The sequence below is a fragment of the Chiroxiphia lanceolata genome, chromosome 1 (assembly GCF_009829145.1).
Source record: "Chiroxiphia lanceolata isolate bChiLan1 chromosome 1, bChiLan1.pri, whole genome shotgun sequence".
NCBI lineage: Eukaryota > Metazoa > Chordata > Aves > Passeriformes > Pipridae > Chiroxiphia > Chiroxiphia lanceolata.
The window spans coordinates 10,213,573-10,231,911 of record NC_045637.1 but is presented as its reverse complement, the minus strand read 5'-3'; the positions used below and the strand labels follow the sequence as shown (position 1 = coordinate 10,231,911).

The following is an 18,339-nucleotide window of genomic DNA, read 5'->3' as shown; positions in this document are numbered from 1 at the left end:
TTTAATTCTTCTCCCAAAAGAACTTTAATTTCTTCACCACTCTATTTAACACTTGTTGCTCTAAAATGCCACATAAAGAAGAAACATTATTTAGTATACTGGGATTATTCAGATTTCACACAGTTCAAGTATCTAGATCAACAAGTGTACATACCAGTATACACCCCACCACTGGTAAGCAAAGAGCCTAATCTAGAATGCCATTTCTGATGACCATACTGAGGAGTCAGCATGGGTAGCCAAGATGCAAGTTAATCAGCAACATCCACAGAGATCTATATGGATTGCAAAAAGCTCCTTTCCACAAACTTCATCTGAGTACTATTTCTGGGGACAGGGATGCAGCATAGAGTGGAGAGCAAGAACCCTAAAACATACTGGGCTTAAATCAGTGGATTAGGCTGGTGGTTACTGGTAATGAAACAGCAGAGTTTTCACTATATAAAATTTATAAATTTATTTTTTTTGTAAAAATCCAAAGAGCACGAAGACATCTCACTCAAAATACTGGTAAATCAAACCACACTTAGAAAAATGAAAGCTGATTTTATTATCTTATCCACAGCCAATCATTTGACATGAACATGCATACGTAATTTTGCTACGCACACACCACAGTTTAACGTTAGTTATTAAAGGTTAAACATACAACATACATCCTTACAAAAATGAGTCAAAATGCAAACGTAACTTTTAAACAAAACAGTTTTTACTCATTTAAAAAAACTTTTGTGTTGGGTACCATTTTGTACAAACACAGTTAATTTAAACAAATCTGCTTTTAGTTTCCTCATGGTTGCACATGAAAATAAGCTGCAATAGAAAATGAAGTCATCAAGGGATTTTTAAATAGCAGAAGTAGGCAGTCTTGCCATGCAGAAGAAGCAATATTAAATATTAGTTTTTCAAAAAAAGAAAAAAACCACAAGTTTAAAAATATTTAGTTCAAGTCACAAATCTTTCCCCAGTACAGAGAAATCCAAATGCAACGCATAATTAGCTGCCACTTAGGATGGCTATTCTGAAAAGTAGAATACTTTCCAGAATTGATAAATTTCTTTGATTTGGCACAGAAAAGAAGTCTGAGCTTACTTAGGAACAAGAAAGTGATTAAAAAAAAAAGGGTAAACAGGAAGAGAGAAAATAAAAAGCAAGAATGAACGAGATAGTAGTTGCAATCACTAAAAAAAAATAAATCTGTGCATCTCAGTCATTGCAGAATACTGTCTACAGCAGGTGCGAATTCCAGGTAATTGTTATTGCAACATGGATTTAATTTGCTTGGAGGTAGTCTCATCATTCAAATGCTTTGTTGTGTACCTAAACACAGAAACAAAAGTTGAGATGAGCATAGATGCTATTGCACTTTGACTTAACAAGTATGTAATTTCTTTGTTTATGGCTCAACCTGACTGTACCAGAGCAAAACCCTCAGCCATCCATCACCACCCAATCCATGATTACCCAGAGCACAAATCAGACATTCTGATCAGAAAATGCTGTTATCAATCAGAATTAAAACCCAGCAGCCTTGCACGAAGAGGAGTTCAAAAGAAGCCTCAGCTGGACATTGGCTTCTGTGCTCATAGTTCATTTCATAGTAAACTCATATTATCACTTGTGACAGACTAACATCAGACTAACTCTGAGGTCTCTGCCCACAGGAAACATTTTGAAATAAAACAGCATCAGAAACTTCTCTTCAAAACTTCCAGTGATCAAACCTTCCTAAGATCCCTCGACGACAATGGATTTAATAATTTTTCAGCCTAATTTCCTGCTTAGTTAAGTGACTGCTGCTAAAACTAGAGAATATATGTGCTTATTTCAGCCCCTTTCCTCTTCAAAATTCTCTAGGACAACAGCACATTTTTAAGTCCCTATAAAAAGCTTAGTTACCTCTATTTTTAAAAGGGAGTAATGTATATCCTTAATATTGGCCTCTTTGTACAATTAATTTCCCTGATCTCCCTTCCTAACTAATCTAAAAGCATATAAAAACTTATTCTGTAATTTAACATGTTAAATTAGCACTTCCACTGTTATCCACAACTGCAGTGATATTTACTTGTTCACTTGAAGAATATATAATGACTTTTTAGTTTGGAAATTAATATCAATGTAGATTTCTGCACTCTTTGGTAATTTATATTTTCCACAAACAAGCAGTCTAAGGTTTTCTGAAATCCTGAAAAGTTATCATACTTGGTATTCTGCCCATGTGAAAAAGCTGAACATGACTACAATGCCCATATGAATTTCAAATTACAAACAGCTGATCTCCTTCCAAAATCCTTACCACCTTCCATTTGCTTTTGAAACATATTATCTCTCTCTTGAGGAAACATGAGGACTTCTAACACTCCTCCACAGAATCAAACACTCAGATTTGGACTTAACTTGCATGACATCATCTTGAACCTGCTTTCATCACACAGCAGCTCATCCCCACATCTCTTCCTAACATTGCCAAATGTGATTTAAAAAAACATTTGAACATCCTAGCCAAATGACTAATCAAGTGTACGAAACAAGGACTGTTGAAGCATCCATGGATGGAAAGGGTTGGTGCAGGGAAAGGTCAGTGTCAGCACGGACTGAATTTACACTGCTAACCACAAAGCAAGTGAGCCAGAACCCAAACTATACCTTCCATGTACTTTATAAGTGTCAACAAAGATGGGAAAAATGAGGTACCCGTAAAGACTGGTGTTCATTCTTAACTGCAATCACAACAAACTAGCCAGAAAATAAATGCTAATGCAGTCTTCTCCCTCCAGAAGCTTGTGTTTTTACTGATCACCATCTCAAAGGCTGATCACGTAAGGAAGTTCAGAAACGATCAACAACATCATTTTAGCATAGAAATACTCACATGAAGTCTCAAATTAAGTGTAGATATTTTTTTCATTTAATTAATAATGTGAAACAACTTTGTAAATGAGCCCACTTACACTACCACATCATTTCACTTCTTACCATATCATAACACAAAAAAAATAAAGAGAGGGCAAATGAAATTAAAGCAGTTTCACTACAGATAAGAAAAAGCAATCACAAATGCACACTTTCGGGCAAGACAAACTAAAGCTTCCACATTCCAAAGCAAGCACATGAGTAACAACATCCAGTTACACTTATCTGTTACCAAACTAATATGATACTTTTCCAAGTAAGGACAAGAACCTTTTTGCCTGTAACATTTTGGCATCTTTTGCCACTCCTCCAGTGCTGGACACCCACGCAAAGAACATGTTTCTGACTATAGATACAGCTTTATGACCCAAATTAGAAGGTTTTAGATTAATACACTGAATTATTAACTTTTCCTTACTTCTCCAATTAATATGGTAAATTTTTGTCTCATCTATTCTAAAGCAAAAGCATTGAGATTTGTGTCTTAAGTACTTTCTGAAAGAGGAACAATTTATAGTTACTTGCCACACCATACTGACTCATTCTTAGCCTGCATGCAGGTAATGTACACAAAAAGTTATCTTAGAATGACAACTTCAAGTTTACAACCCAGCTGTTAGAAGTGGCTTCTTCACGCACTCTCATCCCAGGACAATTGGAAGACAAGCCTGTGATAATCACATTCACCTTTCCCTGTAACAGTGACTGATTACTTTGCTGCTGAAGAAAATGCCCTGGACAATTCATGAAATTTCATATCAAAATATTAACAAAATCTAAACCAAAAAAAGAGTACCTGAGAGCATTTAGAAGGCCTTCTACACTGTTAGGAGGCTGGTCTTTAAGAACTTTGATGCATCCTTTCATCTAGGAGTTAAAAAAAAGATACAGTTTTATTCATGCTAGTACCTTCTGAGTTTACAGAAATGTTTTATATTCAGTTTATCAAAAAGAAAAAAATTAGTATTTAAAAACAGCAGCACCGTAAAGACATTTTCTGGATATTAGAAAGGAATTAAGCTTTCAGTATTATATTTTCCAATGACAGACTGACTTAGCTACTTAAAAAGCTGCATTCTGAGTGCACCCTCAGCAAAGTCTGCTGATGACACCAGGCTCTGTGGTGCAGTCAACACGCTGGAGGGAAGGGATGGCATCCAGAGGGACACGGACATGCTTGAGAAGCGGACCCGTGTGAACCTCATGAAGCTCAACAAGTCCAGGTGCAAGATTCTGCACCTGGGACAGGGAAATCCCAAGCACAAATACAGGCTGGGCAGAGAATGGACTGGGAGCTGTCCTGAAGAGAAAGACCTGGGGGTGTTGGTGGACAAATAGTTCAACACGACCCCACAAAAAAACCAAAAAGCCAAACATGTCCTGTGTTGCATGGGCAGCAGGTCAAGGGAGGCGATTCTCCCCCTCTGGACCCAGCTCTGGGGTCCCCAATTCGCCCTGCTGGAGCGAGTCCAGAGGAGGCCATGAAGATGCTTCCAAGGCTGGAGAGCCCCTCCTTTGAAGACAGGTTGAGAGAGTTGGGGCTGTTCTGCCTGGAGAAGAGAAGGCTCTGGGGAGACCTTATAGCACCTTCCAGTACCTAAAGGGGGCTACAAGAGAGCTGGAAAGAGACTTTTTACACAGGCTTGGAGTGATAGCATGAGGGAGAATGGCTTTAGACTGCTACTCGATCCCTGGAAGTGTCCAAGGTCAGGCTGGACAGAGCCTTAAGCAACCTGGTCTGGAGGAAGGTGTCCCTGCTCATGGCAGGGGGGTTGGCACTAGGTGATCATTAAGGTTCCTTCCAACCCAAACCATTCTATGATAACTTTAGACAATGCGACTTTCATGTCAAGCTCTGCTTTATTGACCTTAAGAAAAAAAGAAGGAAACTGTAAACAAAAATACCCGTTTATCATAAATCCTTTAAGAATTACTACATTCAGTCAGTGAAATAATGACCAACTCTGTAGTTACTACAATAGGATAACAGACCATTTTAAACAACCATGAAGCCACATACAGTAACAGCATGTATTCCACAGACTTATGAACTAGCAGCAGAAAGTCAAACATTTGAAAGCTGGTGGATTATGAACTGAGCTATTTACCAAGCAGTGAGGAACAAGCTAGATGCTGTTGTTGTTTTCAGTCATTCTGATTTGGATCTTTCAGCACAACCACTATTTACACGTATTTTAAGACACTACCTGAATTCCATAAAAACAGATTTTTCATGTCTAACAACGATCATTTACATGACTGAAGGCCTAGCCTGTATTTCTCACTACTTAAATATATATTTTTGCTCACAGCTACCACTACCCATTTAGCACCAATCCAACTTTTCCAATCCAACATCCGTTACTAGAACTTGAAAGACAGAAGAGGAACCTATACACTTTACACAATTTAAATACTCAAGAGATTATTTAGCAACAATAAACTTACATCAATTTTTGAAGTTTTGGCAAAAGCGCCCACTGGATGCACATGGTCATAGAGTATGATGACACCCACCATTACCCTCAGACAGAATGATACTGTTTCCTCATTTGTAAACCTGCTTCTATATTCACTGTAATTTAAAAACACAGGTTATTATCTATGAAACACAGGATAAGAGTACATACTAGTAACACCCAAAATAAGATTAAAGAGAAATGTCTACTATAAGTCCTCAGAGAACAAAAAGAATTCCCTGCCAAAAAAACCCCAAATCCACCAACCCCAAGCTTTTGGTAGTTTTCTTTTTTCCTTTCAAATCAGACAACAGCTTAGAAAGAGTTACCTGAAGATTAAAAAAGATTCTCAAACCTAAAAAAGGACCCGGCTGCTAAAAAGATTAAAACAATACATACTAACTTTGCTTTCCTACCCTTTTCCCTGCCACCCTGTAATACACCCCCAAACTTCTGACTCAGGGAAAAAAAAAAAGTAAAGAAAGCAAGCTAATGAACAACGTTTAACTACTTTCTTGAATGGAACAGTCCCTTCCTAAGAAGGGTAAGAATATAAATGTTTGGAGTTCTTAATGTACTTCAAAACATACGTGCTGTGGTATTTGGACAGAAAATTATTTAAATAAGACACAGCTCACGTGCAAGTAATTTTACCAGTGCAAAACTATTTACAACACAGAAGGAACAGATAAAATAAAATAAAAAAACAAACCAACAACAAAAAACTCCAAACCAACCAACCAAAAAAAAAAACCCCAAAATCAAAACCCAAAGTTTACTCTGACTTTTTGACCATACTCCCAGTGCCTCTCAAATGTAGAGTAGACAACAGACTGCCTTTATGCCTAGAAATCACCTCTCAATTCCCCAGACAGGGGCCCTGTCATTTTGTTACAGCCATCAGCTGGGCCAGCCCACAAGGACATACCATCTAGCACATTGCCCACAGCTCCTCTTTCAGGAGGCCCTAGGCAATCATGCTCAAATAGTCTATTTCTCTGAATTATACATGAGAAAACCACTTATAAAGAGTGCCAAGAGGTTGTCTAGCTTCCATAGCCATGCTATTTTTAAATATTAATATGTTCAGAAAAGTAGACCGCATGATTTGCATGGCTAGCAAAATGAGACAAGGTAGTTTCATGTCAAGGTAAGCAACTAGGCTGGTAAAAAGAAAACACCATAGTTCCTAATTACCCCAATTATATTTCTTTCACCTTATGCATCACAAGTCACGGCTGAGATACAGAGATGACTCAGACCCAGTACAAGCACTGTTTATACTCACGGGGTTTCCAGCATGACCCTGCACACACTGGCCATGGTGCTTAAGCAATCTGTTGTATTCTCTATTGGTAAATTTTTATTCTGCAAAAGAAGATTAACAGTTTCCAATTCAATTATTGTGAAATATTGTGCTACAAAACCTAAATCAAATCAGTGATCTGCTGGCATGGTAACATGGGGGAATTAAAAACATCAACACAACTATAGTAAGTCAGGTAGTCTTGCACTGTTTTTTTTAAAATGTTACCATATAGGTTAGCAACTTCCAGAACAAAGTCTAACACACAGGTTTTGGTTGCTTAGTGTAGTCAAAGAACTACACTATTGACACTACTGACTTTTGGTAAATTTTAAAGGAATCATCTAACTTGCTCCTTAAAGGTAGAAATTTCTATAGCCAAATATATTCATCTTCTATAATAGTGAAAAATTGCAGCAGATGAACATCACAAAGAAATATAAAACAAGAGGCCAATTTTCTTGAGGCATTTCAAGCATAAAGCAGAACTTAGAAAAAATATTAAAAGACAAATGTATCTTTGCATTAATCATGTAACATACAATTATTTTTAATTAAGAAATAGTGTGCATTCTTTGCATGTAAGCCAAAAATCATCATTTATCAGAAGGCAAGCACAATACTTGCAGTGACTGGATTTTACCACCAATATTTATCTAGGTAATTAAGCATAAATAGTGTCAAAATGTTGGAATACTTTTCCCATTCAGGATCCTCCTGTTTTGCAATAATGTAGCATACTTGACTTTACACAGTGTAACCTTCTCTCAGGAAGGAGAAAAGGAAGCTACATTTCAATTCCATTCCTTATTTCAAGCACACAGAATCAAACTGTTTCACTTTCAATTTTCTGTAATTTCTGCTCTAAACCACCACCAAAACGGAGGCAAAATACTTACCTGTCCCACCTCCCTCTTTGAGGAAAGGTATCAGCACTGATGTGACACTATGCACTAACTTTTGGTGACACAAAAAGTGGCTGAAGTCGCTAACCTCTACAGCATCCAGGAAAAGACACTTCACATTTCTTGAAGCTTCAAAAAAACAAGTTTGGCTTCTAGATGCCAAATTAAGCCTGGTAGAAGCTTTGTGTTCCAAATAATGCCTGGCCCTGTGGTGCTCAGAAGCACACTATCCAGGACAAACATTTACACTCTTACCTCTGACACAAACTTTGTGGTAGCATCACTTAAGGTTTTCAACATTGGTGTTGCTTCAGCGTAAAATAAAGACATTCTGTTTGCCAACTCGTTATTTACTTCATTTTCTCCCTCTGCCTACAAAACAGAAGGAAAAAAAAATTTAGTTGTTTTGTACATGAAGAAGAGGGGTGGTAGTATAAGATTATATGTCATCTCCTCCAAGGGTTACCTACTGGGACATTGTTAATCCTCATACGGCTCAGAGTTCTTCTATAGTAGCTGAAGTCATTCTGTATAGCAGGATTTGTCATCTATATAGATATGAAAGTGAGAGAGTTGTAACAAATTCGAGAAAAATAAGGACAAGTTTTCATAAAATATAATACTCCAAATAAGAAAATATTCAACTTCCTGAAGTAAAAAGGCCTGTGACATGTTGGGAACTCATAACCACAAAGTAAAGCCTTCTGGTTAGTTTCTCAGATTTTGCAGAACAAGATCTAACAGGAAAAAGAAAAGGAGCAGGAGACAGAAATTAGCAGGTTGAAAAAAAATTGCTTTCCTAGTTTGACTCCAAGGATCAGACCAGTAGATTAATAATCATTTCAGCTTAGTTCTTTGCACATTAGCAAGAAAATAGTTGGACTATGCATGTGCACAAACTAAGAGTAGCAGCAGTATCCCAAGAGATATGCCAAATTTGGATGAAGAAACATGATTAATATGAACTGAAATATAACAAGTGCCTAAAGCAAATATGTTATTTCATCTCTTTCCAGTCTAATCTAACTCTAGGTCATGCAAGCAAGCCAAGCACACTAGATCTTTGAGTATGTACTGCACTCTCTGTTCTAGAACAGAACACAACCTGGATTGCTTCAGTAAACAGACTTGGCTTCTTTTTGCCAGCCTTTGTGCTTACAAAACTACGAGTTCTTTCTTACCTTGAGCTCATCAAATCGGAGTGTAAAGTGAAGAATTTCTGCAAACTGCTTTGCGAGAGCCTGCTCTCGCTCCAGGTGCTGCGTTGGGGAATAGGGAGTGCTCGTCAGGGCTCCCAACAGGCCTCGCAATCCTGCCTCTGAAACGACAGGACAGTATTTTGCCATATACAACTGCATCTGCTTCTCGTATCTCTACTGGCTGATATCCTGCATGCTAGACTTAAAATATACATCTGCCAAAATACATGGTGGTTAATATAAGCAATTAATTGCTTATTTATGTGTCACTGTTGTCATATTTACTTACAAACTGCTCTACAGACTAAGTCACACTGGTACTGACAGCCACAAAAAAAAAGTTCTTGAAAAGCTTCATCTGCAACATTTGTGTAGAATGTATTTCAATAACCTGTGTTAGCAGACTTAAGCCTTTAAGATAACACAGAATTCAAGAGGCACATAACTATAAGTAGAAGTCATGCCTTAAGATAAACTCATAATCCACTTCCTGTTCATCTTCTCGAGAAAAATGCCTCACCTCTTTAACAAAGCAGAACTTGCCTGCAAAAAGTTTCCATGTTTTGAATTCATTTTTTCATGAGCTATGCTAATAACTCTGATTAAAAGTGAGATAACAACAGATAGTTTGTGAAAAAACAAGTCTAATAGTTTTAATCAGCTTAGCCACCACATCAGTCAAGTTGGTTTCATAAGAGGTATGAAGCACCATCTTAAGTATTGCAACTGTGTGAACCAAGATCAGGCATTTCCACAGACCAAATTATTTCTGGTGTTTAGGGACAAATTATACAGACACTTTTAAATTCTCTTGGTACAAAAAACATTAACAGGACTAATTCCCGGATTATTTAGTCCACTAATTTTCAAACAATCAGCTGGTTACTGCTTTCTGGAGTTACTAAAGGAGTAGGGAAGGAGGATGACAAGCATGTTCCCATTCTCTCTCTCCTTTCAGGTACCCACTGAAGCAAGTCTGCTGTTGCATGCAAGAAGGTAGTACACAGATATAAATAAGATCCAATCCAGTGTATAGAAGGAATCTATGCAACATAAGCTTTTTTCTATTAAGGAGCTGACCTAGATGTGATCACATATGCCAAATATACTAATTAATGAAGACAAAAAACACAAGTCAATACCTTTCCACTTACCTAGTCTTTGAGAAAATTCATAGAATTTCTTTAGTTTGCCTACTAGTGGCACAACTGCACCCCATGCCTTCTCTTGCAGCTTCTCATCATTGGGATGCTGTATTGCCTTAAATTAGAAAAGGAGACGCAAACAGTATGCTTAGATTAAGAATAACTGATGCGCTGCTGACTAAAAAAAATTATTAAAAAACCTATGCAGGACAATTGTTTGAAGATCTAATAACTAAAAATTCTACCTACTGAGAGGTTTTCCAGTTGAGAGACAAGCCTGTACTAACCCAAGTCTGTTCCAAAAAGGTCTAAGTAATTTTGTTGAAAGTAAGTATCCTGAACAGGAAAACAACTTGGAGAGAGTAGAAAATAATTGTTAAAAATAAAGCTACTCGGATAAGAAAATTTACATAACCAGACCTCATTAATTAGTATCAACAATTTCACTGTGGTTCCTCCCAGCAAAAAAGTTTAGTAATTAAAGGCTCATCCTCATGTTGATATCTATCACCAATTCCTGAATTTGTGCAGAAAAAAAAAAAAAAATCAACAACTTTGCTGTGAAATTCAGGCTAAATATTACAGTAGGAGCATTTAAGTATAATCAACAACATAAAGGACCACCAGGACATGGTGTGCACCAGATCTTTGAGGTATATATGCATAAATCTTGGTTTTACAGTAAACTTCCCAAACAGAATACCTTAAATTCAACCTCTCTAGGTTTTTAAGATAGAAACTCAACTACTTACCAACTGAAAATATACTAAGAGAAGAGAAATAAAAATGTTCATAACTCTCCTGCTGCATTTTCAATGTCAACTCCTTGATTCTGAAATATGTTTTGGTCAACCCTGGGCTGTGAGTTGCACCACACTCCTCTCTGGTCCCTAGAAAGATTCCTTCCTGAGATGTCTCCCTCCTCTCAGGAGTGCCTCTCTTTTCTCCAAGAGAGCTGCAGGTTTCCTCACTGAGCCACAAATTCCTGGCTGATCCTACAGCCTCTCCCTGATCCTGCTCCTTCCTTGACGAACAAGTAAGCCATCTCCCCTCCTAAGGTTTTTTGTGTGACACAGTTACCCTTCTTAAACCTACCTGATGAATTCAATGGAGAAAAAAACTCTCAAAGCTGAATGTCTATGAGTATCTCAATGTTGTCTGGAGAGAGCAGAGAGCCCTCCTATCTAATACTATTTCTTAAGAGTATGTTACAGTGAGTAACTCCTCGTTTCAGGATTAGAGCAGCCCCCATTACTGCATGTCAGGAAGAAAGAAAGGAGGTTGGGAAAGGATTTATCCCATCCTTTCTTAAACATAAAGAAAAAAAATGGAGTGACATTCTGTACAGAAACTTTGCTTCTCCAAACGTCTACTGTAGTAAATAAAAGCCAACTAAAAGGGATTGAAAATGAGATGTCTTTTGTGTTAGGATTATCACACCAGACTTCTCCAATTACCTCACAAGAAGATGTTAGCACTACTCAGTATTGCACTGTAGTCACACCACGCTCTTTCTAAATTCACTACTAACTCAAGAAGAGCTCATGTGGGAACACAAAGAAAAATCAATAGCAACAATTGCCTGAAAAGTTTGAGAAGCATCATTTGCTATTACACATGTGGATTAATACGACTGAAACAAGCGACATCTGTTTCGCTGTTAAAAAGAAACATTCCAGAGCAGAAATTCAAGACAGTGATTTTAACAGACAACATGCTCTGCCAAAACAGCTCCTGCAAGCAAAGTTAAAACCCAGCAGTATTTGGTTAGGATCAGACAATGAACAACCACAGGTTGTGCACAATTGTAACGCTCTAGCTCACCTCTCGTATTTCATGGCCAGCTCCTCTATATGACTGCAAGTCTTCCAGTATTCCTTCTGCATCCTTTAACACTACATTCACCTGATTATAAATTTCCTTTTCAGATTCTGTAGGTTGGGCATCTAAACAGCAGAACATATTACATGCATATATATATATATATATATATATATATTTAACAACAATATGGAATTCAATAGGCACACCATCATCTATGGGACAAATTCTTCATGCAGCAACTCATCAAGAATTTCCATTCCCTGAAGAGCTACTACAATGTATGCAGAACTCCAGGAGAGTAATTCTGTTCATTTTAGTAGTCTCTTAGCTTCATTTACCATCCCAAAATCCCACTTGGAATCTATCCTTCCTGACTTATTTAAAACTGAGTTAGGAGAAGAAATCCTGATGAGTTGTCTTCATGACTATGATATAATTTCACCTTGGGGTATAGTACAGGTTCACTGGAAGAGATTTAGGTAAGCACTCAGACACACTCACTGCAGATAGCAGAGGTGTCCATGTCTATTGTTGTCTAGAAACATTGCATCAGATCATTTCCCATCTTCTCTGCCTCATCTTTAACTAGCTGGGAAAGGAGCCATATCTTTTATTTCTAATAAAATTAATTCTCAAAACATATTCTTTATTGCCCTCATTGCAGAGTTAAGAACAAAAAGATCTCGTGTGAGCTTGTGTTTTTTTTTTTTTCTGTCCCGTCTTTAAAGATATGTGCTGTGTCTCAGGTTTTGTATAATTAATAAGGACTTACCAAATGCATATTTGATCATAATTTCAAAAAGCTACACACATACTTTTAAAGAAAGGCAAATCTGTAAAAAGTATGTTTTGAGAAGAATCAACAAAAGGCTTTAACCTTTAAAAAGAATCACTTAGTACAAATATCTTGGACACGGTTTACCTGAAATTAAATACTTTTTTTTTTAAAAACTTTGATGGAATCTACAAGGTTAGTTCCTTTTAGACTAATATTTTAAAAATAATTGTTAGTTACTGAAGCTTTTGTAAGAAAAAAAAAAAACAATAAGAAACCCCCATTTTTCTCTTTACATGGGGAAAATATGTTATGAAATAAATATCATTGTATTTCAGTCCACTATTTCCAATGCCAAAAATCAGGGTATTAACAATAGATTCTTTTTTATAGGGACAAACAAAAGCTATCTAAGGACAATATATTCTCATGACGTTGTGCAGTTTAAGGAGTCTGGAAAATGTCTTTTTAATAGTGCTTTTTCCATGACTCATATGTACAACTTCCCATGGAAGTTAGGTAAATCTTTACATTTGAAATAAAACCACCACAGTATTCTAGTGTTTCACACTAGAAAAACACAAGAGAAAATGAAGTTTGTATTAGGAGAAAACAAATTTCACATGCATTGCCTGTATGGATTTTTCTGTAATTTTTGCACAATACTTCTTATTTTTATGGTTTATTACATAGACAGTCTGCGTTATTGGCAAATACATCTACATATAGACCTTGCAACAGTTTAACTGATATTTTGAGAAACATCAAGAATTAGCACAGGTTAAAAAAAAGCTGGTCACTCCTTCAAAAATAAATAAAAGAGCACCACATTGATTAGGCATCGAGTAAAAGTGGCCAGCGCTTTTCAGATCATCACAAAGGTCACATAATTTTGAAAGCTGCTGAAGACTGCTGTAAGAAATGAAGACAAAAAATGAGGGAAAAGAGCAGACAGGGAAGCACCAGTTGACTGGCAGCAGGTTCATGCACGAACATGAAATGCTACAGTGAAATACAGACTAAAACGTGAAGCTCTGTAGCATTCCAGATTGTGTTATTAAATAATGCAATCAAGACTTGTCACTTGGATCGTCTCACACTGAGTACATCTCCTGCCTACTTAATTTTTCATGCCATTTTTTCTTTACCCTGTGTAGTAAGGAGACCTCATTTTTCAACATTGGGAGGGCAGAGCAGAAGGGCCCACAAGAACTCCTGCTCCTCATTTCAAAACACACCAACAAGCAGAGCAGCTGCAGTTCTATGACCCTCCATGAAACAAAAACCATCTTCCAGATACAATTTTAGTGGTCTTCACTGAACAGTTGGCTAGGCAAGTCAACACCTTCATCACTCCTGATAGTATAGGATGTGATCAGCCAACTACTGCAATTCATTTCCCTAAAATGTTCCAGGAAACCTAAACCAATTGTTTATACTTAATTTGTTGGGGTGGTGGTTTGTTTGTTTGTTTGTTTTGACTATTACCATCTTCTAAATATCAAACTGTTTTAAAACCCAGTAGGTACTGAGTTATTTATTTTGGTATGTATTTCACCTCGGACCTTTCATTTGGTGGACCTAGTCCTCTCCAATAGAAGAAATCTGTAAACCTGATTTGTCCCAACTAATTTCCTCTGCCATCTGTAATTTTTTTTCCACCTAGAAGAGAGCTCAATTTTAAAAAGCAAACTTGAATTCTTTTATAATCCCTTCAGAATACATTTATGATCTTATTAGGATAGAGATAATAAGGATGATACAGAAAATCTTCAAGACCTAGTGATGGCTGACCCAGAGCAAATGGTTTATTTGCTTCTCAGTGCTGGTCAGGGCACTGTATTCTGAAAGCCCATCACAGGTGGAGAAAGAGGGAGAAGTCCCTCTTCCTAAGCACAGTTGTCACCTTGACTAGATCAAGGTAGCAATCCCATATCATGGGAATAGCATCCCTCAGTATGTACCTGAAGACTGAAGCTACGGGACTTTGGATCGAGAATCACTAATTGTGGAACTCGTTTTCCTCAATGTGAAGGGCACAGAGCAGGAAAGGGAGTTGTACTTCTAGAGTTACTCCTGGCAACTAAGAAAAAGCAGCCAGCAATGCCAGGCATCCAAACAGGAGGATGAAGGAGACAAAATGTCAGGGATTCCCCTTTTCCCCACATCCATTTAAGTTCCTGCTACAATGTTACAACAAGGCCGTGCCTTTACCCACCAATGCTTTTCCATTGGAAAACCAAATGGTTCTCCATTTTCTATGGACAACAGAAAGAACAAACACAGTAAGCACAGCACAGCCCACTGAGATGTTCTGAGGCTTGATACTGTTGCCACGGGAGCTGACCCCTGGTTATTCCGGGCAACTTTCCTATTTTCAATCCAGTAGTAAGAAAAGGGAAGACTGAGGTCCTGCAAGCAAGTGGGGAGTTCATCTTTAAATTAATTTTAAATTTAATCAGAATGTTACTGTGCTAAAAACAATATACACTTAGCAGTTTAGAATGCTCACACCATACAGTGTTAAACACAGAAGACCACACTTGCAACAATATACAAACACTGTATATATGAATTAAATAGTACAAAAATATGACAACATATAGTATGAGGGGGAACACACACATTTAGTGACTATTTAAAAAAAAATTTGGCTAGCCTACAGAACTAGTAGTCAGAGAAATTTGGGGTTAAAAGTTTACACTGCACAGCAAACACTAATTAAACTGAGATTTTTCCCAGCGAAGAACACGTCAAGTCATCTGAAACTGTCTGGGACAAAACTCACAAACAAGGGAGAGAAAAATCCCAGACTGCTGGAGATGAAATAATTTATTCATCTCTATCAGCATTACTATGGAGAACACTGTCTCTGTGGCTCCTCTGAAACCTGGCCAAGTTCTCTGGGGGTAATACAGAACACTGTCAGCCCTAGCTTGAAATCACCATCTGAAAGTACACTGTATTTTAGCTACTATTCAAATCACTAAATTTGGAAAGGATTTGCACTGTGACAGAAATGACTCGAATGTAAAAGTTGAGCTGTAAGTTTCCCACATTACAGGTGGTTGTTTCATGTGAACAATATCATCCTTGCAAAGCTGTGCACTTTGCTCACGTTCAACTGGCACTGCACAGACTTTAGTAGAATACTTAGGACAACTAATTGTTTCAAATAGGTAAGGTGAATGACCAAAGAAAGAATAAGCTCAACCAGTGCTGGGGCAAAGGGAAGCCAACAGCCCATCATATCATTTATCAGAATGTTTTTTGCATGCATTCTGGTAGTCCATCACAGCAGTCACTAGAATCTAGCACCAAGACAAATATCTGGAGGAAAAATAATAGTCAGAAGCCAGTCTAAAACCTTTCAAGATTTGAAATTTTTAGCACTATAAAGCTTTATGGACATTGATTTTTAGCTCTTCGTGGTACTACACAAGAAACATTTAACTAGTCTGCTGACTCCAAAGATATACATATATATAGGGATTTAAGAACAAAACAACAAAAGCCTTCCAACTGCCTATTATTGGGCCAGACATAACACAGAATTGTCAAATGTGTATTTAATACAGAGCTTACTTGTCCTTCCACATAAAAACACAACATTAAGTATCACAAGATAAAGTGCCAAGTCTTGAAGAAAGATCTTGACTGTGTCAAAGCCAAGATCCTGTCAAGGCAAGCTATCTGAAACAGAGGAGAAAGAAGCATGGATACACAGTATAGCAGCAGAAACAAATGCAGGACAGGGTCCAAAATGAATAAAGAACAGTCTAACAATTCAGCCATAATATAAGTCACTTAATTTAACTGCGTATGTAAACATTTCATGTCAGCAACCTGCTTACTCTCATGCCAAATCTTGTTCATGCTCAAAACATGCATTTTAAAACAAAATTGACAGCTAAAGAATCTGTATTAAAAAAAAAAACACAGTAATTTTTATTGCAATTTATTTAAGAATTATGCCTCTTCCGTCCAGCTAACTTGAATTTCATTTACTCCAGTTAAATGTTCAACATTTGCAGATTAAGCTGGAACTTCACAGCTCAAAAATTCTCACTATGAGTCCTCCCTACTTCACTAACTTGTACCTATTCTGACAATATGCAAGATTTGGTCTTAAAGAAGCTTTGTTTCCTGATTTTTGAACACAGCCTTTGATTAATCTTCCCTTTATGAATGATTTGTATGATAATCATCTCCCAATAACAATATACTCATAAGAGACAACTGATAAAAATCAACACTATAAGGTAAGGGTTTAGAGAAGTTGTAAGTTTAAATGTCATCAAAGCAAAACCATATTTCTCCAAGCATTCGCTTCCATATTATAACTAATATAAACAAGCTACTGTTTCATCAAACACAATTGAAAATAATTCAGGGGAAGAAAAGAAGATATAAAGCATCTCAAATTGTCCATATCACAATACTTCATTAATTTTTTTTATTACACTATTTCATTGTATTTTATAACATGGTCAAAATGCACTTGAGAATTAATTTTCTTAGTTTTAAGCTTGCTGATGTACAGCTGGGTAAAGCAACAAGTGCATACCAAAAGATAGTAATTAAACATGCATAGCAGAAGCCAGCAACACTTACCTGCCATTCTTAGGCTTTACTGTATCATGCAACAAAAACTAAAAGCAGAAATATAGACAATATGTGAACCTTCTATAACACCTGGCATTGATCAGCCAAGTCACATCTCTTTTCAAAAGAAATTTTATTTCTGTACACTCTGAGATCCCCTTTTAAGAAGGGATGAGGCTAAATTTCAGTGCCAAATCAAATAAGGTTCACATATACACATTTAACGTGATGATGCTGGAGCTATGAATAGCTGCTGTGAGCAAATCTGAATATGCAGTATTATTAAGTGGAAGTGATGAGAATCATGTTTCATTTTCAGTCCTTTCTTTAAGGTGCATTCATCTTCTTGCAATTTCAGCAAGTTTTCAAATAATTCCAATTCTTTTTAAAGTTTTGATTTAAAGCAGGCAGAATTTTAATTTAAGAAATAAGAACCATATCAGGTTTCAACAGTAAAACATAATTTGAAAGCCCTCTCTGAAATAAAGATTTTACATTTTAGAACCTGAGGATATTTCAGAACAGGTTATTGCTTTATACCAAAATTTGCTGAACAATTATCCATAGCTCAGGCATACAAAGCAGTTAGAAGGATGGTAAAATGAAAACATACATTAAGTACATGACAAATGCAGTCTACTGCAGGCAAAGAGTAATAGATATATAAAATCATCTTCTCACTTTCAAAATCAAGGAAAAAATTTGGCCCCTGCTCAAGGTCTGTGCATGTCAAAACTTTTAGAAGGTTCCCCATGTTAAGGTACCTGCCAAGACAAGAATGAGAGAAAAGAAAATTTTCTTTTTATAAGAAGGAACAGCCCAAATGTAGTTGATTGAAGCAGTGGGGGGAGAGAAGACCAGAGAGTTCCATCAGGCACAAACCCATCCTTCAGGCTGCCGCCCCGATGGGTGAGGGGAGACCCCCACACCTCGAGGAGGTACAGCTGGTGGTCCCAGCCATGCAGCTCTCCTGTAAGAAGTGACCACGTCACCAATATCTTCACAGCTCCCCTTCTGGAAAGGGGCAGAATCCAAACAAAGGCTTTGCCAGTGACTCATTCTGTCCTGGAACACCCTAGCACCAGTGTCCTGAGCAGGAGTACTGCCTTGAGGGCCAAGTACCACATTTGCAAGCATTAGCCATGCTACAGATTTTTACCTGATGGGACAACAGAAGGAAAGAGCTTTACTTTTGTCAGCCCTTA

General features: G+C 37.2%; 1 protein-coding gene across 5 annotated transcripts in view; it reads right to left on the bottom strand.

Moving 5' to 3' along the window:
- Positions 1-431: 431 nt before the first annotated feature.
- Positions 432-18,339, bottom strand: part of CYRIB (CYFIP related Rac1 interactor B) — a 98,090-nt gene continuing 80,182 nt past the window's right edge. For 3 of the 5 annotated variants that reach the window (XM_032683159.1, XM_032683167.1, XM_032683150.1), the window contains 10 exons: positions 17,816-17,898; positions 11,755-11,876; positions 9,940-10,045; positions 8,768-8,904; positions 8,057-8,134; positions 7,842-7,958; positions 6,664-6,743; positions 5,365-5,491; positions 3,713-3,783; positions 432-1,320 (listed from right to left, as the gene is read on the bottom strand). In XM_032683159.1, coding sequence (XP_032539050.1) covers positions 1,257-1,320; positions 3,713-3,783; positions 5,365-5,491; positions 6,664-6,743; positions 7,842-7,958; positions 8,057-8,134; positions 8,768-8,904; positions 9,940-10,045; positions 11,755-11,876; positions 17,816-17,888 — 975 coding nt within the window. In that variant the 5' untranslated portion in view covers positions 17,889-17,898 and the 3' untranslated portion in view covers positions 432-1,256. The remainder of the gene's footprint in view (positions 1,321-3,712; positions 3,784-5,364; positions 5,492-6,663; positions 6,744-7,841; positions 7,959-8,056; positions 8,135-8,767; positions 8,905-9,939; positions 10,046-11,754; positions 11,877-17,815; positions 17,899-18,339) is intronic. The other 2 variants (XM_032683174.1, XM_032683184.1) reach the window with 2 other exon arrangements.